Source organism: Cajanus cajan, chromosome 11, assembly GCF_000230855.2.
Source record: "Cajanus cajan strain Asha chromosome 11, NIPB_CcT2T_4, whole genome shotgun sequence".
NCBI lineage: Eukaryota > Viridiplantae > Streptophyta > Magnoliopsida > Fabales > Fabaceae > Cajanus > Cajanus cajan.
Window position 1 is genome coordinate 27,959,649 of NC_138527.1, and position 24,306 is coordinate 27,983,954.

General features: G+C 32.9%; 1 protein-coding gene across 1 annotated transcript; it reads left to right on the forward strand.

The window, feature by feature from the left end:
- Window positions 1-595: 595 nt before the first annotated feature.
- Window positions 596-1,604, forward strand: LOC109801170 (uncharacterized). Its single transcript, XM_020362176.3, has one exon. The coding sequence runs from the start codon at window positions 794-796 to the stop codon at window positions 1,337-1,339; it is 546 nt and encodes a 181-aa protein (XP_020217765.1). The 5' UTR covers window positions 596-793; the 3' UTR covers window positions 1,340-1,604.
- The last annotated feature ends 22,702 nt before the right edge of the window (window positions 1,605-24,306 follow it).

The following is a 24,306-nucleotide window of genomic DNA, read 5'->3' on the forward strand; positions in this document are numbered from 1 at the left end:
TAATAAAAATGATCTGTCTTAAACTATAAAAATAAAGGTGATTAAAAAGATAAAAATAAAGACTAAAAAAAATATTTTAAATTACAAAAATTGAAAAATAAAATAAAATAAATCAAGTAGATTGTTTTTTTTTAACAAAATATTAATCACCACACACATAATATCCGTCAGAAAAGAACTAAAATAGTATCCCTACCTTGTAATTTCTTCCCAATCTGTCACTATCTTTTGGCCCTTTGATGCCTTCCATCTCATGCAAAGGCTTCCCCATTGCCATTCATCAGCGTCGGTGCCCGAGCTTGCACGAATCCCTATCCTCATCTAATCCAACGCTCACAACTCAAAGAACACAAACCCATAAAAGAGGAACGCTACACGACACTCTAAATCCATCTCCAACAATTCCCTCTTTTTTTTCTTCAACTTTTTTATCATCATATTATTTTATTAAAAAATATTTTTTTTTTTATTTTTAATAGAAAAACTCTCCACAACTCCTCTAAACATACTTTTTTATTTAATACCTCTTTTTTCCGTTTTGAAATCTTCTAGGCATCTTTCCCTCTCCTACTCTAGTCCAACAATAACAAACTGACTTTACAATGTTCCCCAAATTAAAATATTCCTTCTTTCTAATCTTTCCCTTATTTTGACCATCTCCCTCTCTTTTCCCTTCCCCTATATAATGTTTCCAACCCCCACCTCTCTCTCCTCATCTAGTCATCTTCCCCCTCAACCAATTCCCCACAATCTAGTTTCATTTCTTGTGCCCCCTTTACTTATATTTCAATAAATGGAGGAAACTTTGGTGATGCCAAAGAGGCCTAGAGAAGAAGCCCAAGTGGAAAAAGGCTTGGACTTTGAAAAGGAAGAAGACTACACCAAGAGGCACAAACCATACAACCACATCCTCTCACTTCTTGATTTGGAGGAAGAGGAGTCAACACAAGACCTCTCTCCTCTCATGACAACCCTCCAAAAGGAAATCACTTGTGCCTCTAACAACACCTCACATGATGATGATACCCTTTTGTTGTGCCCAACTCATGGAAATGACCAAGAGACCCTCACAATCACTACTTTAGAGGACAACACCACAACCTCACAAGAGGAGGAGAGTGACAAAGAGAGGGTCATGAGACATCTTCTTCATGCCTCTGATGATGAACTTGGGATCCCAAGTAGTGGGGATAATGATGGGTTTTTTGGGCTTGGTGAAGATAGGGTTAATAGTGGAGATGGCTTTTCTTCTTTGTGTGATAAGTTGTGGGAGCTTGAAGATGAGAGAGCTAACTACTATGCTTTCTTGCAATCTGAACTATTCCTTGGGGGGCATTAGGAAACTGAAAAATTATTATCAACTAGGTGATAACATATTAGGATCAAAGATGGAGAATTTTTTCTTTTCTTCTTTTCTTTTTATTTTATGTAGTTTAATTTTTTAAAGCTTCTTTTGTAAAGACCACGGGAAGCATATGACTCTATGTTGTCATTGCTTACTATCTACTGTTAAGCAGTGCCACTTTTGCAGGTCAATCGGTACTTCTGCCCTAGAAAAATCAACTAGATACATTAAAAAAGTAAGAGTATTAGTTTTTTTTTAATTCTTAATTTGTCGTTGTCTTTTTCTGGTTCCAAGATTCGATTGAGTTGGGGAATACGGGTCGGCTTTTTTGCTCCGTGACCAAAACGGACTCTATTAAAGTTGAAAGGATTGGACCACAAATAAAGTTTAAATAAATAAATCTTAAATTTTATAAAATTTTGATTTTTTAATATTTATTAATTAATAATAAGTTAAAATTTATAATATTATGCGATAAAGGTGGAAAAATTTATAACCAAGCATGATATCACTTGATAAAATGTATTTCATTCTCTTCATAATAAGTGTAGTGTTTCTTTGAAAAACAATAATTGTTTAACTTAAAAAAATGTTTTAAAATAGATGTCATTTTTAATTTTTTAATGTAATAATTATAACGACTTTGATAGGCTTTACATTTTATAACTTAACAATTAAGCTTTGAAAATAAATAATTAAATTAATTATATTAGAATTATCATATAGTAGTATATAAACATTCATGCAACAAATATATTTATAGTGTGAAAATCATAAAAATAAATTTTACTAATTTAACTTAAAAGCATAAAGTTCTTTATTAGGTTACAATGAAATTTTGTACATATATTCAAATATACATTTATTATAAGATACTGAATACATAAATCTTAATGCTAATCAAACATTTACTATATATAAGTTACATTAGAGTAGCCTCTAGCAAAAAAGTGTCATCTCTAGCATGATATTCAAGTTGATAGTCCTTAAGGCTAATCATACCCTACTCTCATAATAATATGATGATTATCGCAACCCAACAACATAAAATGCAAGGGTGAGTTTATGTATGACAAGGCAACATATAATATAGAAATAGAATACTACTATATATATCAACAACTTCATTGCATCTACACTACAACAACCATTTTAACTTATTATCACACAAATCAATTTATCATCTTCAACTTCTTATTAACACATTTATGCAACTATATCAGCATTGCACCACATATCATCATCTCAGTTTACAATACAATTATGAACAACACAACAACTCACAACTCAACAACTTAAAACAACACTACAAGATAGCAACATAACAACACAATACCTCGTCAAACAATTCAACTAAGAGTTATTTTACAACATAAGTAAATAGTTTAAGTAATTTGACTCTATCGAACCAAAATTAACAGTCCAGCCTTTTTGGCTTACTAAGTTAGCAGAAAATTAGGATATTAATCCACAACATAGCACGATTTCTCAAATTTTGTCACATAAACTAGGAAAGTTTGATACCCGTCATTAGGAATAATATAGCTTGGATATAAGTCCACCACAACATTGACATGCATTAACCACGTCACCTATTGGTACAACCATGATACCACACACCTTTCCAATAACTAATTAAGGATTTTATCCTTCGATTTCATACCTTATTCAAATAATAACTAAGGACATGAAAAAGAGACTTAACACTCTACTTCAAGAGACAATAATACTCGATGAGGGTTTTTCAACATCCAGGCTCTTAGAACATCACAACATGCGACACCCTCTACCTCGCATACCATAACATATAAATAATAAAAATTGAATACTATAAATCTTTATAAATAAAACAAATGTGTTTGGATAGAAAGCATCACAATTTTAAACTTAAACAAAATAACATCATTCAATTGAAACTACAAGGAAATAAAACTAATATTTTTCAAAATAATTCAACAGAAGTAACATCCTAGTTAAGCCTAACTACGCTTCGATGTCGCATCCTATTAGAGCACAACCAATCATTGAGGACTAGGCCTTATCATCAGCATCATCAACCTCATGTTGATGGCCACTTGCATTACAAACAAGGAAAACAACACAAAGCAAAAGGAGTGAGAAACATCTCACTCTAACTCATAGTACAAGAATACAAACTGACTAGTTAAACACAAACAATGCATACAACAAAATACAACATATACAATAAACATTATCAACATAAATATTCAGTAATAACATGATAAATAATAACAAATACATTATAATGCATTATGAAATGGACACGTACTACATATCAACATATATGTGACGCCAGTAAAAACATTACACTTGTGCATTGCTGCTAGCAATACACTAGAGTAGTCTAGGAATATATGCTGAGTCACACTCTCTGCACACTCTCACTAGAAGGACATATTACAAAGATCTAGTCGGGATAACTAAGTCACGCAAGATATATTCCATGCACACAAAGGGTAGGACTGAGACTTCCAAATTGAGTTATCCCCAAGGATTGATCCCCAAGCTTTTACACAATGAAGTCTTCCCTCAAATAACACTTTTATGCATATGTTGCATGTCAAACAAACTCAATGCATTACATTTACATGGTTCCGTAGTTTCACATCTCACATATTCCTCATATCATATTACTCATCATATCATATTACTTATCATTCATATGGATATGTTCATATATAGGCATCAATTCACATCCACATCAACTTCATAAGACAAAATCACCACATGGAATTTGACAAAAAACATAATACGAGATTTGTAAGCAAGATGAAGCCCAATGACACACGTCTTGCGCCCAATGTGATACCTCTAGAAGATCACATTAGTATCTGTTGGATCACACTCAACATGATTGAGCCCACGCACCGCAAGAACACAACCAAAGCTCTCTAGGGTGTCTACATCTAGCGTTAGCCAACTTACATCCAATGAAAGTGTCACATGGAATCCTTAGAGCTTATGCACCCAACGAGGGTCATCCCACACCTGACGTTAGAGACCTCGAGAGAAAACTTTGCTCTTGACCTCGATAATGCGCAACACGCCTCAAGTGACGCTCAATGACATATCAAAAACAACACGCACAGTAAAAAATATAAAATTTTGAGTCACATTTCAAATCATCAAAACACACAATTCAATCGATAAACATGTTCTATAACACGCAATTAACATTCTATATTACTCAATTTACACATGCTACTAATATCTTTACACAATTATCATAACAAGTTCCCTTAGGGTTTCCTATAGGAACCCCACAGGGACCTCAAATCATACAACTACAATCCAAAATATACAATTGATTAATCATTCCAACAATTCATGTCATTAGTTATGTACAAAAAGAACTAAAAGCAAAACAGACATAATTGGAAAAAATCTCTTATACATGAGTATATAACATACATGCCCATTATCCAACATACAAACTCACACCAGAGCAAGGTTTCTCACTTCTCCCTTACCTTAATTAGCAAAAAAGGATGGATGATTAACTCTGAATTGGTTCCCTTCTTACTCTTGGTCTCTAAACTCTAAGCTAAAAAAGAATAGCACGTACGTAAAAAGAAGGAACAAATAAATTCTCCGACTCTAGTGCTCCTTTCTCTAACCTCTCTCTAAGTTTCTTAAGAAAATGAACTTATAAAGTTATAAATCTTAAGAAAACCTTATATTTATTCTCCTAATTAACTTGGTCAACTTTGACTTCGACTTAAAACAACTTTTAAAATACTAAACTCATAAGAATTCCTTAATTCTTAGAGTTTTTAAAACATTTAGAACGACAAATCATATAATCATTTAGTTGATAAAAATAACTAAACAATCATAAAGTTCATAGTGTTCCAATATTAATAACCTCTTTTTCATTTATACGTCTCATAGTATTTAGAAAGTGATTATTATATTATTTCGTTTTCAACAATTAGATCAATTATAAGATTTATTTTATAAAATTGTTATTTTTTCTATTTATTAAATTTTCTTTATTTGTGTAAAACAACTTATTACTGACATTTATTATAAAGCAAAATAAGATTTTTGGACTCTAAATTTTTAAGTTCAAAATCGAATGCAATTTTTTTTTAGTCCAGTAATAAAATGAAATTTAGGGTTTGTGTGGATATGTTAGATTCAACTATTTTGATTGGTTCGGATTGCCTTTTGCTTCTTTTTTTTAATTATTATTTTTTATTTGAGCTACATATATTTATAAGTTTATAGGGCCTTTGAAACATTCATTTATTTAACTTTTTTTGTTTGACATACATAATTTATAGATTTAAGGTATGTTTTCCAAATTACATTTTGTATTTTTAAGTTATGTATATTTAAACTGACAGAAGATATTTGCAATGCTTACATTTTCATAAGTCATTAAATATGTAGGTATCCTTGTTGTAATTTTTTACGAGCATTTTTCATATTAAAATAATAATTAAATATATTTTTAATCTATATAAAATGAGTTATTTGAATTATAGTCCTTTTCTATTTTTTTCTTCATTTTCATTCATCTATAATTAATAATTATTATTTTTCTATCTTTATTATTATTTGACATTTATTAATTATTTATGTGTTCAACAAAAAGTTAAGTGACCATTTTATGTGATAACCATTGGTATATATAGTACTATATTAATATGTGATACTTATAAAAAAAATTATATTATTTAAAATTTATTTTATTTCTTAAAATAAATATTAAGGACCAAAATTAGTGATATTAAATTTTGTGTTATATAATATATGAGTTAAGATCTATTGATATCATACTCAAGATGGTGTGTATTAAATTTTACATAATTCAAAAATTATTTAATAGTTCATCACATTACTTTATTTTAATGTATAATATGATATTTAAAATATATCTAAATATCTATTTTTAAATGATATATCTAGAAAAATTCAAATCATGTGAAATTTGATATACACAAACTTAAATATAATATCACATAATTTAATAATAAATCAGTTAAATTTACATTATACAAAAAGTTATTGAAAATACAATATTTAGTAAAAACTTATTTTTAGATTTGCATTTGGTATCAATAGATCCGACTCATATTATATATTATATAAAATTTGAATTCAACATATTACATTGTGTTATATTATATTATTAATTAAAATATTAAAAATAAATAAGTATTATTCAAATATTTTAAGCATAACGTATCATAGATAATTAAATCCTTATATAGTAAATGTAAGGTTGTCAAAATTAAACTAACAACTGTGAGACCCCTCATACCCGCAACCTCTCTCCCTCTCTTTGCTCATATCTCTTCTCCCTTCCGTTTCCTTTTCTTTCCAAGCTCTTGATCCTTGTTGCTGATTTCTTCTCCTTAGGCTGAGTTGGAAACATCAAGGTGGTGCTTTTCTCGTGGAGCTTGTTGAAGAGCGGAGCTTTCTTTTCCTCCTTCTTCCATTTCTCTCTTCCCGCTGTCCCGGAGCTCGGATTTCTCTTCACTGAGGTAAGGGAAGCTAGTTTCTTTGCTGTTTTTGGTTGAGAATGAGTCTTAGAAACTCATTTGCTGTTTGTTGGTGGTTGATCTTTGGCTGAGATTTAAGAAAAACTAATTTTTGGGGTTTTTCGGGGTCGGGTGAAATTTTGGGATTTTCCCCTGATTTTGGATGCATGTTGAAAATGAGCTATTTTTCTTGATGTTTGATGGAAGTGTAAACTTTTGGATGGTTTGCATGTTGGTTTCCTGGTGTTTTTCGCAGGTTTTGATGAAATTTTCGCAGTAGGTAAGGGTTCCTGTTTGAATTTGCGCCGGGCGCAGTTCTTCGCGCCGAGCGTGATTTGAAATGGGAAATCTCTGCGTGAATCGCGCCGGGCGCGGGGAGAACCACGTCGGGCGCAATAGACCTATGTAGGTCTCTGGTTGAGAATTGAGTCGGGCGAGCTTTTAATGCGCCGGGCGTGCATTTGATTTTGAGAATTGGACTTTATAGTCTTCATGAAAGTTGTAGATACTAAAAAATGATGTTAAGCTGTAATAGATGTATATCGTTGTGCTGAGCTGGGCTGTTATTGATGATTTTAAATGCTGATTTATAATATGGCTGTGCTCTAGAACGATGAGCTGAGTTGTGAGTAGTAAGCTGTGTTGAATACTACTTAGTTGTGCTGTATACTGATTTTGTTGTGCTGTGCTGTGAGCTGTTTTGCTGTGCTGTTTATTGTTGAGTTGTATGCTGTGTTTAGCCACTATTGTGGTGCTGTTATTAGGGGTGAGCATTAAACCGACACCCGAACCGAACCCGAAAAATCCGAAAAAAAATATTGTTTTTGGGTGGGTTCGGGCGGGTCTTATGGGTAAATCGGGTTAAAATTTTGATTTTATACGGGTTATATTGGGCGGGTTCAGTTTTGAATTTTTAAACCCGCTAAAAATCGAACCCAACCGAAAATGAGATAAGTTTAAATTTTTATTATTTTTGTATAACTAAACAACAATGGTCCAAATTTAAAAGTCTTTATTTCAAGTATAATATAGCCATCAATTTGTAACTTATTTTTTTCCTTTTTCTCATAACTTATATATTTATTTTGTCTTCTCCTTCCTCATTCAACTTCTCAACACACTAGTCCATTTTTAGAGTTATCTTTTTGCTTCTTTCTTTGTCTTTCTTTTCCATCTTCTTATCTCCATTTTGAGTACATTTTGTGTGACTGTGATTTCTTATGGTTTTGTAATCTAACTTTATATTTCTTTTCCATGTAACAACTATGAATTTTGTTATCTTTTATTTTTGCTTCTTTAGTTTGTAAATGTTTCAACTACGAATCTATTTACACCATCTATTGTCACCTTCATTCTATTTTTATATATTATTTTAAAAATATTTTTTTATCGTTTTAAGCTTCATCTTCGTTAAGATAAATTGGTCTACAAAAAAATTCAAACCCAATTATACCCACCCGCTTAAATCCGAATCTGTTTCAACCCGAACCGCCTCAAATCGAAAGCTCAGTCGGTCGGATATGGGTCACATTTTTTCAAAGTCGATTTACAACGGGTTGGACATTTTTCACCCGAACCCGACCAAACCCACCCGTTGCTCACCCCTAGCTGTTATAGCCGCTATGTCGGTGCTGCTAGCCACTATTGTGGTGCTGTTATGGCCGCTATGTCGGTACTGTTATAGCCACTATTGTGGTGTTGTTATAGCCGCTATGTCGGTGCTGTTAGCCACTATTATGGTGCTGTTATAGTCGCTGAGCGGTACTGATATTGCTGAATTGTTGTGGTGTAGTATAAGCTGTGCTGGTGTGCTGATAGTTGTAGGTGCTTTTATTTACATATTTATGTATGTATGTTGATCTCTTTACACTAGCTTACCCTTTGTTGTCTCCATGATGTTTGGACTGCAATGATCATACTTTGTATGGGAGCAGAGCAGGGATATGTTGGTGGCTGACGATAGGTCTGTAGCTGGCTGATGGAGCTGATCTATTTTAGACCTTTTGTTGTTTTAGCTACTGGGTGTAGTAGCTTTGATGTATTTTGTTGTACACTCTAACTCTAGTCGGATTGGAACCTTGTATATACATATATTCTAGATTCTATATTATATACTTGTTCTATCTGTCTGGTGTTTCCAGTGTGCTGTGCTGTGTGTAGTGACTAGCTGAGTCGTTACACTTTAGTGGTATCAGAGCAGTTCGAGTCTAGTGGACACTCTGTGGGGTGGTTCCTTTAGGCTTTTGTTGTGCTGAACTCTGCGTTGTGCTGACTTCTTGTAGTCTTGTTGTGTTGTTTGTCGTGCTGATTGCTGTGTTGTTTTGCTGTGGTGTTGATTGTTGTGTTGTTGATGGTTGTTTGGTTTAGTTATTGTATACTGAAGATGTTGTTACTTCTGTAGACAATGACTATAACCAATGAGTTGATAGCCCGTGCCATAGAGATGATGACTATGGCTATGCAGCAGCAAAATGTTTATTTTGTTAGAATGGACGCTGATAGAGCTGCAGCTGGTGCAGCAAGGCCCTTGGGGTCGTAGGAGAGCCGGGATCTTGTTGAGTTCTGGAAATGTCGTCCCCCACAGTTCAAGGGAGATGCAGACCCAGAGGTAGCTGACCACTGGATCTGTGAGATGGAGAAGATCTTCACTGTGCTGGGATGTTCTCAAGAGAGGAGGCTGACATATGCTGTCTACATGTTGATTGGGGAGGCTAAGCATTGGTGGAGAGATACTCACCATATGCTTACTGCTAGAGGAGGAGTTGTTGATTCAGCTGGTCAAGCTGAATCATTGTTGAGGGATGGGGCATAATGCTGTCTTTTGCCTGCTGCTATGAGTGTGGAGACCGAGAGGGTCATTGCTGAGATTGATGTAGTAAGGGATTTTGTTGAGGTGTTCCCTGATGAGGTGTCTGGGTTGCCTCCTGTTAGGGAGATGGAGTTTAGCATTGACTTGGTTCCAGGTCGGGGCCAGTGTCGGTGGCTTCCTATAGGATGGTCCCTGCTGAGTTGGTTGAGCTGAAATGTCAGTTGGAGGATCTGTTCGAGAAGCAGTTGGTGTGACGAGTGTACCGCTGTGGGGTGCTCCCATGTTGTTGGTGAAGAAGAAAGATGGAGGTAGTCGATTGTGTGTTGATTACTGGCAGTAGAGCAAGTTGACCATTAAGAAGAAATATTCATTTCCCCGGATAGATGACTTAATGGATCAACTTAGGGGAGCATCGGTTTTCTCAAAGATTGACTTGAGGTCAGGTTATCACCAAATCTGGGTGAAGGAGGGTGACATACCGAAGACTGCTTTCAGGACTAGGTATGGTCACTATGAGTATGTTGTGATGCTGTTTGGTGTGACGAACGCCCCTGCTGTGTACATGGACTACATGAACAGGATCTTTCAGCCGTTCTTGGATAAATTTGTTGTGGTGTTTATTGATGACATCTTGATTTATTCAAGGACCCCGGAGGAGCATGAAGAGCACTTGAGGTTAGTGCTGGAGATTTTGAAGGCGAAGCAGCTGTACGCTAAGCTTTCAAAATGCGAATTCTGGTTGAGTGAGGTGAAGTTCTTGGGACATGTGATCTCAGCTGAGGGGATTGCTGTTGATCTGGCTAAGGTGGAGTCGGTGTTGCAATGGGAACGTCCAGGGACTGTCACGGATATTCGGAGTTTTGTGGGTTTGGCGGGTTACTATAGGAGGTTCATTGAGGAATTCTCCAAGATAGTGGCGCCTTTAACCCAACTGACGAGGAAGGAACAGCCGTTCATTTGGACCGATGCTTGTGAGCGGAGCTTTGATGAGCCAAAGAGGAGGTTGACTACTTTTCCTGTGCTGGTGTTGCCGGATTCTGGTGAGCCCTTTGATGTGTATTGTGATGTTTCTCACCAGGGTCTGGGGTGTGCGTTGATGCAAAACAGGAAAGTAGTGGCATATGCTTCAAGGCAATTGAAGAATCATGAGAGGAATTATCCCACTTATGACTTGGAGTTAGCAGTTGTGGTATTTGCCTTGAAGATATGGAAACATTATATTTATGGTGCTCGATTCAGCGTCTTCAGTGATCACAAGAGTCTGTAGTACTTGTTTGATCAAAAGAAGCTGAACATGAGGTAGAGGCGGTGGATGGAGTTTCTGAAGGATTATGACTTACAGTTAATGTATCATCCTGGTAAGGCCAATGTTGTGGCGGATGCGCTGAGTAGGAAATCCATCCACATGTCTGGTATGATGGTGAAAGAGCTGGAGCTGGTGGAGAAGTTCAGAGATTTGAATCTCTGTGTGGAGTTAGCTCAGGATCACATTAGTTGTGGGATAATTACCATAACTAGTGAGTTCTTGAGGCAGGTTAGACTTAAGCAGTTGCAGGATGTGGAGCTGGTGAAACTTCTTGGTTTGCTGGGAACTGAGAAGGCTATTGGTTTTGAGCTGGGAGGAGGTCCTACCGCCGGTTGAGTTCACGTAGAATAACAGCTTTCATGCTAGTATTGGGTTGGGACCGTTTGGAGCCTTGTATGGCAGGAGATGTAGGACTCCTCTGTGCTAGTATCGAGTTGGTGAGTCAGTGGTTGTGGGACAGGAGCTAATCCTACAGACTACTGAGGAGGTGAAGCTGATTCAAGAGAGGATGAAGACTGCTCGGAGTAGGCAGAAATCATATGCTGATAAAAGGCGTAAGCCTTTGGAGTTGCGGAAGGGGAACATGTATTTCATGTGTCCCTGCTGAGGAGGTATGTCCATGACCCTGGTCATGTGGTTGAACTAGATGATGTGCGGGTGAAGGAGAATCTGACATTTGAGAAGTTGTCAGTAGCTGTAGTTGATCATAAGCTGAAGGAGCTGAGGGGCAAATCTATTGCCTGGTGAAGGTGTTGTGGGATGCAGCTACTGGTGAGGCTACTTGGGAGGTGGAGCAGCAGTACAGCGAGCGGTATCCGTTCCTTTTCCCAAGTAAGTCTGTTTTCGGGGACGAAAACTCCTGTTGTTGGGGAGGTTGTGAGACCCCTCATACCCGCAACCTCTCTCCCTCTCTTTGCTCATATCTCTTCTCCCTTCCGTTTCCTTTTCTTTCCAAGCTCTTGATCCTTGTTGCTGATTTCTTCTCCTTAGGCTGAGTTGGAAACATCAAGGTGGTGCTTTTCTCGTGGAGCTTATTCAAGAGCGGAGCTTTCTTTTTCTCCTTCTTCCATTTCTCTCTTCCCGTTGTCCCGGAGCTCGGATTTCTCTTCACCGAGGTAAGGGAAGCTAGTTTCTTTGTTGTTTTTTGTTGAGAATGAGTCTTAGAAACTCATTTGCTGTTTGTTGGTGGTTGATCTTTGGCTGAGATTTAAGAAAAACTAGTTTTTGGTGTTTTTCGAGGTTGGGTGAAATTTTGGGGTTTTCCCCTTAATTTTGGATGCATGTTGAAAATGAGCTGTTTTTCTTGATGTTTGATGGAAGTGTAAACTTTTGGATGGTTTGCATGTTGGTTTCCTGGTGTTTTTCGCAGGTTTTGATGAAATTTTCGCAGTAGGTAAGGGTTCCTGTTTGAATTTGCGCTGGGCATGATTTGAAATGGGAAATCTCTGGGTGAATCGCGTCGAGCGCGGGGAGAACCACGCCGGGCGCAATAGACCTCTGTAGGTCTCTGGTTGAGAATTGAGTCGGGCGAGTTTTTAATGCGCCGGGCGTGCATTTGATTTTGAGAATTGGACTTTATAGTCTTCATGAAAGTTGTAGCCTTGGATGTTAGCTTTCCAATGGCGCTGGAATACCCAAAAAGGAGTTTTAGAACTCCAGATATGGTTGTTTTAGTGAAGAGGGGTCAAGCTGCTAGCATTACTTATAGCTGTTGCGGTTTTTAGAATTTTTAGCAAGGTAGATGAAGGAATTAGGACTTGGTGTCTTCATGAGAGTTGTAGGAAATCTTCTTATCTTTCATATGAGATTAGGATGAGTATGGTAGGAGTAGTATAACTCCTGATGCGCTATTTTCTGTGAAGGTTGCCATTTCACTTTTAGTGATTTGGTTAAGTTGAAAGTTGTTTTAGGTGCTTAGGTGTATTGGTGTTGTTTGGGTGAGTAATTTTGACAAGATAGATGAGTTGTAAACAATATGGTTGGGTCGTATTATGTGTTGAACATGTTGTACGTTGTGAAGTTGTTGATCATGCTATTTTAAGCTGTTAATGATGGATGTTGTTGAACTGAATGATGATATTGATGTGCTGCGCTGAGCGGGACCCTTGTCGCGCTGGGCGTGAGACTTCTTGGGAGTCACTGCCTCGAGGGCGTTGGGCGCAATTTGGTTTGCGCTGGGCGCGAGACCAAGGGAGGTCTCTGCCTTACCTGCGCTGGGCGCGGGTTGGGGCACGCCGGGCGTGTGAGACTCCTTGGAGTCTCTGCCTGGCCTGCGCTGGGCGCAATTGGGTATTGCGCCAAGCGCGAGAGAGCTTTGGACTCTCTGGCTAAGTCTCGCTGGGCGCAGGCATGCTTGTGCCGGGTGCGCTGGCCCTGGAGCCCTCTGGTTGTGCCACGCCGGGCGCGACCATGAGTGCGCTGGGCGCGTATGAGGATGTGAAGTTATATCCTGAATTTGCTGATAATATTGTTTTCTGCTGATTAATGTTGCCAATGTCGTGTGATGAAAAGTTGTGTTGTGTTGTATGTTGTTAATGATGTAACGCTGAGTTATGCTGTGTGATGCTAATGCTGGACTTTATTGTTTGAGTCGAGCTGAATTATATGCTGATAGTTGTTGGATTATGCTGAAATTGCTGAGCTGAGATGTAATTGATAAATATGCTGTGCTGACTAGATGTAAATGCTAAAAAATGATGTTAAGCTGTAATAGATGTATATCGTTGTGCTGAGCTGAGCTGTTATTGATGATTTTAAATGCTGATTTATAATATGACTGTGCTCTAGAATGATGAGCTGAGTTGTGAGTAGTAAGCTGTGTTGAATACTACTTAGCTGTGTTGTATATTGATTTTGTTGTGCTGTGCTGTGAGCTGTTTTGCTGTGTTGTTTATTGCTGAGTTGTATGCTGTGTTTAGCCACTATTGTGGTGCTGTTATAGCCGCTATGTCGGTGCTGTTAGCCACTATTGTGATGTTGTTATGGCCGCTATGTCGGTGCTGTTATAGCCACTATTATGGTGCTGTTATAGCCGCTATGTCGGTGGTGTTAGCCACTATTGTGGTGCTGTTATAGTCGCTGAGCGATACTGATATTGCTGAATTGCTGTGGTGTAGTATAAGCTGTGCTGGTGTGCTGATAGTTGTAGGTGCTTTTATTTACATATTTATGTATGTATGTTGATCTCTTTACACTAGCTTACCCTTTGTTGTCTCCATGATGTTTGGACTGCAATGATCATACTTTGTATGGGAGCAGAGCAGGGATAGGTTGGTGGCTGGCGATAGGTTTGTAGCTGGCTGATGGAGCTGATCTGTTTTAGACCTTTTGTTGTTTTAGCTACTGTGTGTAGTAGCTTTGATGTATTTTGTTGTACACTCTAACTCTAGTCAGATTGGAATCTTGTATATACATATATTCTAGATTCTATATTATATACTTGTTCTATCTGTCTGGTGTTTCCGGTGTGCTGTGCCGTGTGTAGTGACTAGCTGGGTCGTTACAACAACCACAATTAGTTTTGAAATATTTACATTTTCTTAGAGTTTTTAAATATTTACACATGAATAATGAAATTTGTGCAGAAGAACAAGTAGATAATGTCAATGACATTGATTCAAGTATTTAAGAACTTGACTAGGTAATACAAGAGTTTGTTAGGAAGGCATGGACAATGTGGTGGTGAAGTAGTTGTGACATAAATGAAATTAAAATGACAAATTAATATAAAATCTTTACTAATATATAAAAGAAATACTTTTTCTTATAATCATTTTTCTTCTCTATGATTATATATCTTTAATTATTAAAAAATAATTTTAATAATCACCTGCTAATAATATAACATTATGCTTCTTTTCATCAGTATCCTATAATTGGTTTATTATAATAAAAAGTCAGAGGTATTATTATTCTGTAATATTATTTTTGTGACACCTTTACTACCCCAACACATGTATTGTAATAATGAAAACTTAACAAAAACAATTTTCAGTTTCGGTAAAAGGGTTCACATGAGAATCTTCAAAATTATTCTTCAATAACCACAACAATAAAAATGAAACGTGAGAGTTTACAAATGATTTTCAAAAATAATATTTACAATTCTAATTCCATATAACAATCTATGTCCTAAAGAAAATCCTCTGCCCCGATGTCACAATATCAGAGCATACCCACAACTCAACCGTTAGCATTCTAGATACCACTCGTAGCCGGATCTTCCTCACCTAAAATATCCACAAATCGCACGGTGAGAAAAGAAAACATCTATATATATAGCACATAAGAAAACACAACATATTATCTCATTATAACTTAATATTCATAAATATTTCAACATATCGTATTTCAATCAATCATGCATCGTCATCACATCATAATTCTCAATCACACCAATCATCACAAATCTTGCACTTCACACTATGCCAAGGTCACGCTACCCATTTAACAATCTTAGGTCGTGCTCACCCCTGATATAACACTGTGCCAAGGTCACGTTATCCCTATCCCAGGGCCGTGCTCACCCTTGACATGTTAACCAAGGTCACGATACCCACATAACAATCCAGAGCCATGCTCACCCCTGATATAACACTGTGCCAAGGCCACGTTACCCTTAACCTAGGGTCGTGCTCACCCATGACATGTTAACCAAGGTCACGATACTCATGTAACAATCTAGAGTCGTGCTCACCCCTGATATAACACTGTGCCAAGGTCACGTTACCCTTAATCTAGGGCCGTGCTCACCCCTGACATGTTAACCAAGGTCACGATACTCATGTAACAATCTCGGGCCGTGCTCACCCCTGGTCATAGGTGTGAAGAACCACGATCACATCTCATTCACATCCACATTCACATTCACATCCACATCCACATCCACATCCACATCTCAATTCCACAATACACACACAATCCACACAAAATGGTGATTCACATACCCCTCAAGTAATTCATCATCTAGATCATCAAATAATATAACAATAACATTCATAAACTAATATAACAAACAACAGAATTATCAATTTAATATAATTTTAACGTAAACAGTCAAATCCCCAATTGTTCCAAAACCTAACTCACAGGCACTTTTCTACAATTTCGTTCTCCCTCTCAAATCATCATTCTTACAAATTATTAGCATATCTATAATCCTCAACACATACAGAATCTAATGGGATCCTCAATTTCTCAAACAGAAATCATCCAATTTTTCACAACCTAACTTACAGACACTTTTCTATAATTTCGTCATCTCTCCCAGAGCATCATTTTTACAAGTTAAACATATATTCGTAATCCTAAATATATATAGAATCACATAAGATAATTAATTCTCCAAACATAGATAATTATAAAATTATTCATAACCCTAAGGGCTCTTCCTCTACCTAATTCCCTCATGTAACTCTACATATAAATAATCTCCTTTTCTCTCGTACCTGGATAAATAGGAACTCGGGCAGAACCTCCTCCTCTTTTTCCTTAAACAAGGATCGGAACTAAAACTGAAGCAGAACCTCATTCTCTGAGTTCCTCTTGGTCTTCAGAGAGAAGAAGAGGAACGAAAGAGAGAATAGAAGAGAAGAGAGAGTGAGAATGAGAGGTGTGTAGAAATGAGAGGATTTGAGGCCTATTTATAGGATTTTTCGCCCACCTACCACTACGGCCCATTCCAAAATCGAAACGACCTGTTCTGGGCCCTTCAAACCTATGTAAATTTTTCAACTGGAACGGCCCGTTCCCAAACCAGAACGGTCCGTTCTCAAACCCAGCAGAACAGCCCGTTCTGCTTTCAGAACGGCCCGTTCTGCTTCTACAATTTTGGTCATACTCACTATTCCAGAACGGCCCGTTTCAAAATTGAAACGGCCCATTTTGGGCCACAAATTGGGCCTTTGGCCCACGAAAAATGGGCTGTTACAATTTTGATAGCGAATTATTTATTTTTTTAGCACTATATTTTTTAGTTTTTATGTCCTTTTTATTTATCCATCAATTCTTCTTGCTTGTAATTTTGTTGGGAAGGACATCTAGAAGGACATGTGACACTTTCTCAACAACAATACCCATGAAACTTCACCTTAACGTCTCTCCATTTATTCTCTAAAATAAATGAAGATAACTTATAAACTATTAATCCATTCAAAATGTTTTTAAAAATATAATCCATTAATGACTTTTTTCTTTCTTTTGAAAACGTCAACTTTATTTTTTTTAAATATTTATTTTCTAGATGAACACATAATTCATCTAATTGTTAAAAAGTTATATCTTACTTTTTTATTTGTGAATAAAAGTTTCTCTAAAAAGTTTCTTTCTTTATTAGTATTTTTCTTAAAAAATAAAATGAACTCTTACTTTCATGACTATTATTAATCTAATATTTTAACCAATTGATTTTTAAAAAAAAATAATGGTTGATTTAATTACGGATTAATAATTATTGTTGGTATTTCTTACGCTGAATGAGGCTAAACGACCATTGTGGGACAGTTTTACAAACTTATTATCAAAATGGGGTTGTTTTGAAACATTTTACACCTTTGGGGCTATTTTATTGGGTGTCGCTATGGGCTATAGCGACACCCATGACACGTGGCATTTTTTTTATTTTTGGCTTGGTTGGGCTGAAACAGTGTCGCTATAGGCTAACCCACCACACCTGATGGGCTAAAAAAATCATGTAGCCCATAGCGACACTAGGTAAAAAAAAAATAATAATAAGGAAAATAATCATAATGTAAAATAAATATAATAAAGTGAATTATTTATTATAAAATTATAAAAAGAAAATTAAGTTTTAAAAAAACGTAATTTTAAAATAAATAAAATGTATTTTTTTAACACAGGCGCTGTGGCCCATAGCGCCTGAGTGGAGCTATGGGCCATAGCGCCCCAATTAAAATATTTTTTTTTTGTTTTTAAATTACTTTTTACATTTTATTACTTATTTTCTAAAATTATTTTTTTCTTATTTAAATTATTTTTTTCCCTTTTATCTGTAAGTTTTTTTTATAAATTTCTAAATAAATTTAATATTTAAAAAATATTAGCTAGATTTTTATAACGTTAATATTTAATATTTAAAATTTAATAATTAAAACGTTAAAATTATTATTAACGTAAACATAAAATAAATTTAAAATATTTAATAAAATAAAATTATAAAAACGAAAAAAAAAAAAGACAAGAGAAACTTACGAAAGTGAAAGGAGGCGCTAGGGGCCCTCGCGCCTGTGAGGCGCTATGGGCCCTAACGGCCCCGTTTTTATATTTTTTTTTTTGTTTTTATTTTTTTCTCACATTATATTACTTTTTTTTTTAATTTTCATTTTTTCTTATTTCACTTCTTTTTTCCGCTTTTTTATGGGAAATTATTTTTAATTAATTTATCATATTTTATTTTTATAAGATATTTTACATATTTTCCACTTTTTTTAATAATTTCTTAATATATTAATTAAAAAATATTAAACGAAAAATACATAATTAAAAAAATGAAATAAAAAATTAAGGCAGTGTGACACTGCCAATTCTCTCTATATATATTTTTTTTCGTTTTTAATTTTTTATTGCATTATATTATTTATTTTTTGAAATTTATATTTATATAAATTACAGTTCTATTTTTCTCTTTTACTACTATTTTTTTATAATTTTTTAATTACGTTTTAATATTTAAAAACAATATTTAAATTTATTTATTGTTTTTATTATATTTCTTAATCAATTAAATCATTTTAAAAGTTAAATATACTTAATCTTAAATAAATATAAATTACACATAAATTAATTATATCATTTTATAATTTAATTATAATTATGTTTTAAATAAATAAAAATTACACACAAATCATTTTATCAATTTAAAATTTAAATGTATTTATTATTTAAATTAATATCAATATACTGCAATAAATTAAATCAATTAACAATTTAAGTATAATAAATTTTCATATATATATATAACTGAAGGAGGCGCTATGGGCCTCGACGCCTGTAAGGCGCTACGAGCCCTGGCGCTCCGTTCTTATATTTTTTTTTTTTTGGTTTTTATTATTTTTTTCCACATTATTTTACTTTTTTTTTATATTTATATTTTTTCTTATTTCAGTTCTTTTTTTTCGCTTTTTTATCCGAAATTTTTTTTAAATTAATTTATCAATTTTTATATTTATCAATTTTTTAATACAGGCGCTGTGGCCCATAGCGCTTGAGTGGAGCTATGGGCCATAGCGCCCCAAATAATTTTTTTTTTGTTTTTTAATTATTTTTTACATTTTATTACTTATTTTTTAAAATTAATATTTTTTTCTTATTTCAATCTTTTTTTTCCCTTTTACCCGTTATTTTTTTATAAATTTGTAAAAAAAAAATTTAAATTTTAAAAATATAAGATATATTTTAAAAATATTAGATATATTTTTAACACAGGCGTTGTGGCCCATAGCGCCTGAGTGGAGCTATGGGCTATAGCGCCCCAAATAATTATTATTTTTTTTCGTTTTTAGCCGATTTGAGTCGCTATAGGCTATAGCGACTCTTTGAAGGTCTCCACCAGCTACAGCGACTCTATCAATATGGCGTTCATGGCTCATATTCAGACAAAAAAATGCCACGTGTCATGGGTGTCGCTATGGGCCATAGCGACACCCAATAAAAGAGCCTCAAAGGTGTAAAATGTTTCAAAACAGCCCCATTTTGATAATAAGTTTGTAAAACTGCCCCACAATGGTCGTTTAGCCCGCTGAATGAAGTTTTACTTTTATGATTGGGAGATTAAACGAATTTATATATAGATGGATTGGATGGTTATCGAATTAATGGATATAATATCTAATCCCATTTAAAAATAATTTTTTTTTTTTGGTATTTTAATGTAAATAGAACAAAAAATAATGTTTATATATATATATATATATATTATATAAAAAATATCATTCAATTAATAGTTAGAGATTAATTTATTTGTGAAACATAAAAATTATCGAAAGAAATTTTTATCTCTTTTAATAAAATTTAGAGTTGAATTCAATTATCTATTAATTGTGTTGAATTTTGTTCGTATTTTTTTATACTTTTTTTAAGAATAAATTAAATAACATTTTAAATCAAAATATCAATAAAAAATGTATCAATATCAAAATGCAGGGAAATTTTTTTAGAAATGATTTATTTTACAAAAAAAAAGAATGAAATTAAAATACTAATGTTTTTATAATAAAAAGAGGGTAGTTGATGGATCGTTGATCCTTATGTAAAAACTTGCCAACGATATGAAAGATATGTATTCGGGGATAAAAATTAAATGCAATTTTTTTAGTATATATATATATATATAGAACGGTTCAAAAGATACTGGTATAACTTTTACTAAGTGTTACACTGCTTAATAACTTTAAATTAAATATAAATTTTGTAAATTCAACCGTTAGATTGAAAGTTTTTTACTCTTAGATCATATATACAAAATTTTATATTAATCCAAGATAATTTGATATTTCATTCTTATAAAACAAAATTGACGTAATATATTCATTTTAAAATATACTAAAATATGAACATTTTGATTACTCTCAAATTGTTGTTGAATTTTAACAAAATTTGATATACACATATAAAGTGATATGAACTTTCAATCTAACAGTTGAATTTACAAAATTTATATTTAATTTAAAGCTATTAAGCAGTGTAACACTTAATAAAAGTTACACCGGTATCGTTTGAACCCTCCTCTTTTATATATATATATATATATATATATATATATATATATATATATATATATATATATAATTTTATTTTTTGAGTGGTAACGATCCAGATCAATCTGATACACCGATGAATTCAACTCGATCAAAAACTTAAAAATTTATATTAATTTGGATCGGATTGAAAAAGTTGTAAATATTGAATTATAGATTTTAATGTTGGAACAATCATTTTTTTAAGTTATATAAATCCAATCAAATACGATATATCTGATCAATATTTTATATTATTATTTTTTATAATTTTATAAATATTTAAAACTTATCAGTAAAAAAATAGAATTTGAACTAAAAAACAAATCAAACTTTTCATTTATTTTTTATATTATAATACACTTCGTAATATACATAGTTTTATAATTTTATAATTTGTAAGGGTTAGAATTTAAATGTAAGTATAGTAAAATCACTCATATTGTATGTGAGAATGAATATAACATTAAATTTGTTTTGTTTTGTTTTTTTTTTAATTTTTATTTTTAAATGATAAATTCAATAATCTTGTCTAAATCAAATTAACTATACTTGAATTGATTCAATTTAAATAGTAAATTTTAATTCAATTCAATCCAATTAAATTTAATTAAGTTAAATAAAAAAAATAACACAAATTCAATTTCATACATGAGAATCCTCTCCTCTCCTTTTTTTTTTTAATATTATTTCTCCAATGATATTGAATTTTTACTCAAGTATCACATCCCTCTCCTCTCCTTTATATATATATTGTTACTCAAGTGATATTGAATTTTTACCTAAGTATTAACACAATAAAGACTTATATTAAAAGTGAGTATAAAATTAAAAAAAAACAGGTATAAGTTTTGTCATGTGACTTTTGTTGTGCAAAAGAAAAGTAGGTTTGATTAAAGAAAAGTTGCTACTCCAAGGGCAGGAGGAGTGTCATCATGAAAAACATTGAGGGTGTCCTTAGCAATTGTTGTGGTAGTTGCACTAGCCTTTGTTGGTGGGTGCGTTTAAGTGTGGTGAAGTGCTTCACCAAATTAGGAGGGCATCACATTGATGACCTGATCAAGAGTGGGGAAAGTACTGTCCAATTTTTCTGACAATGTTGACCACTTTATTTTAAATTTTAAAAAAACTATTTATAAAAAGGTTTTTTTTATAATAAAAAAATAATAGATAGGAGTTGTTTATTATTTTTAATTAATACATTAATAAAAATTATTTGTTTTATAAAAAAAATAAAATTAAACACACCGATCCATTGTGTCATTAAAGTTAGATATGCATTTTATTTATTATAAAACATATGCATATAAAGAATTTTTATATTATAATCTAATGAAAAATTGTTACTTTTTGTAAAATTTTAATTAATTGACAGTGTAATTTTTTACACTAATAATGTATAAAAATTAACTTAAAATAGTTAGACATGCATGCTAAAAATATGTTCTTTATGTTAATAAGATGTACGATTGATCCTTGATGGAATTTATTATAAAAATATTTATTTATTGTGGAAAATAAAAATAAAAATTTATTTAGGAAGAATTTTAATCTAAGAAAGTGCTTAAAGATATTGATTTTGTTTGTTTAAATTTAAATGTAAGTATTTATAAATAAGTATTTTTTTAAAAAAATAATTCTTTAAGAAGCAAACAAAAGTTGCTTCTTTTAAGAAATAGAAAATTGTTAAAAAAAAGTTTAGATAAACACATTAAAAATTAAAATAAAAAAAAACGGTTTTAAAAGAAGAAAAAAAAAAGTTTGAACAATCAAACTCGTTGAATGATTTGTGGAGAGTCTTGAACCCATTTAGTTCAAGAGTTGTTAAGGAAAAATAATTGCAACTTTGTTATGAAAAAAAATTGCCATTTTTTTAGAAAGTAAGTTTTTTGTATCCCCTCCCTCTTCTTCTTAGAAGCAAGAAATTCTGTCTTAACATTATTTTTACCTTTTCTTTTGTACAAAAATTACATTATATTTTTATAGCGTTGTTTTGTCGGTGCCGAAATTACTTTGTATTTTTCAAGAAGATTACCAAACTGTCTTTAAAGAATTATTCTAATGGGATTTTTATTTACAAATATTTTTATTTTGATCGAGAATTTTAGTTAGTTTTTTTTTTCTTTACAAATAAAAAATCTCATTAATAATAAAATTATTTAAATTGAACACAAGGTGTGGAGCTGTAAGTCAAGTAAATTTCACATGTCAAGACAATTTACTTTATAAGTCTAAAAGTAATTGGGAGCTATATGCTAAGTATGTTATTTCACCGGCCTACTTTTTTGTATTGAAAATAAATAAATTAGATTTTATTTTTGCATTGTTTGTTTGTTTATTTATTTATTTCTCAACACACATTTTTCAACTCATACATTTTCCAGGGACCAAACAACACGTTCTACAGGGACCAATATTAAAATTTTTAATATGATTTTGAGTTGGGATTATATAATAGATATTTTTTTTAGGTCTATACAAAAGGCATGTTTATTGTTTATTAATAATTTAAGAAATTTTAGAAATTAATTTTATCGTATATTATTATATAAATAATTTAAGTTATTTTATTTTATTTTAAAATCATGATTACATGATAGAGATTATTTTTTTCCTGGTCAATGAATTAATCATTTATTCGAATTAAATGATTTGAGAGGAAAGAAGTGTGACAAAATTGAACAAAACAACTGTGAATTTCAATTTCAACGTTTGGTTTGTTTGGTGGTACGGATGAGGATAGAAAGAACTAGCGACTAAAGAGCAATTTTTAATGTTGAAATTATAGTAGAGTTATCTGATTTGGTTTTGCTGGGTTTTACAATATTACAGAAAATTCAATTTTTTAAAAAAAACCAAGAGTATAATTCTTAAAAATTTATAATTAGTTCTTCAAATATTTTACAAATATTAAAAAAATGTTAAGAATTTTATTTGTTTTCTTGTGTAAAAGTTTTAAACATAGTTTGTCTTCAAAAAAAGAGAAAATTTTAATTTGGTATTGATTGTTTTTTAAAAAAAAAATTGTAAACATTAAGATTTCCCACACTCTCACACCTGGTACCATTCAAATCGCATCCGATGTCTTCTCAACTTGAAATGAGTGTCTCTTTTCATGTTTAGTGTTACTGATCCTACGCCTGACGTGATTGAGACATATCTTTGGTTAGAACTATGTTCGACACCACAAAAACGCACCTAACATGACTGTGATTTCTACATGATCTTGATCACAAAAATTGTCCTAAGCACTAGAAAATTAGAAACCCACCAACATGCATTGCAACGAAAAGCAATACATGCAACAATAATCGATTTCACCTCTGTGTACCCAAACACTCGAGCTTGACATGTCCCACCCCGAATTCAAGTAATTTCAGCATTCAAACCACAATCCCTTCAATGTATTCAATTTAGCCATTTGATTTTGAGCTCTCTAAGAAAAAAGAAGAAGAAGGGAAGAGAAAACTCCATACCCACACCGAATTCTGAGTTCCAACAACTTGGGATTTTTACTTCAATGATCCACACAAACCTCTCAAGCCTCCAAGGAATTTAGAAAGAAGAGAAGAAGTGTTAGAACT

What these genes read in the sequence shown, in the direction of transcription:
- LOC109801170 (XM_020362176.3), top strand. Translation starts at nt 794, where the DNA reads ATGGAGGAAACTTTGGTGATGCCAAAGAGGCCTAGAGAAGAAGCCCAA.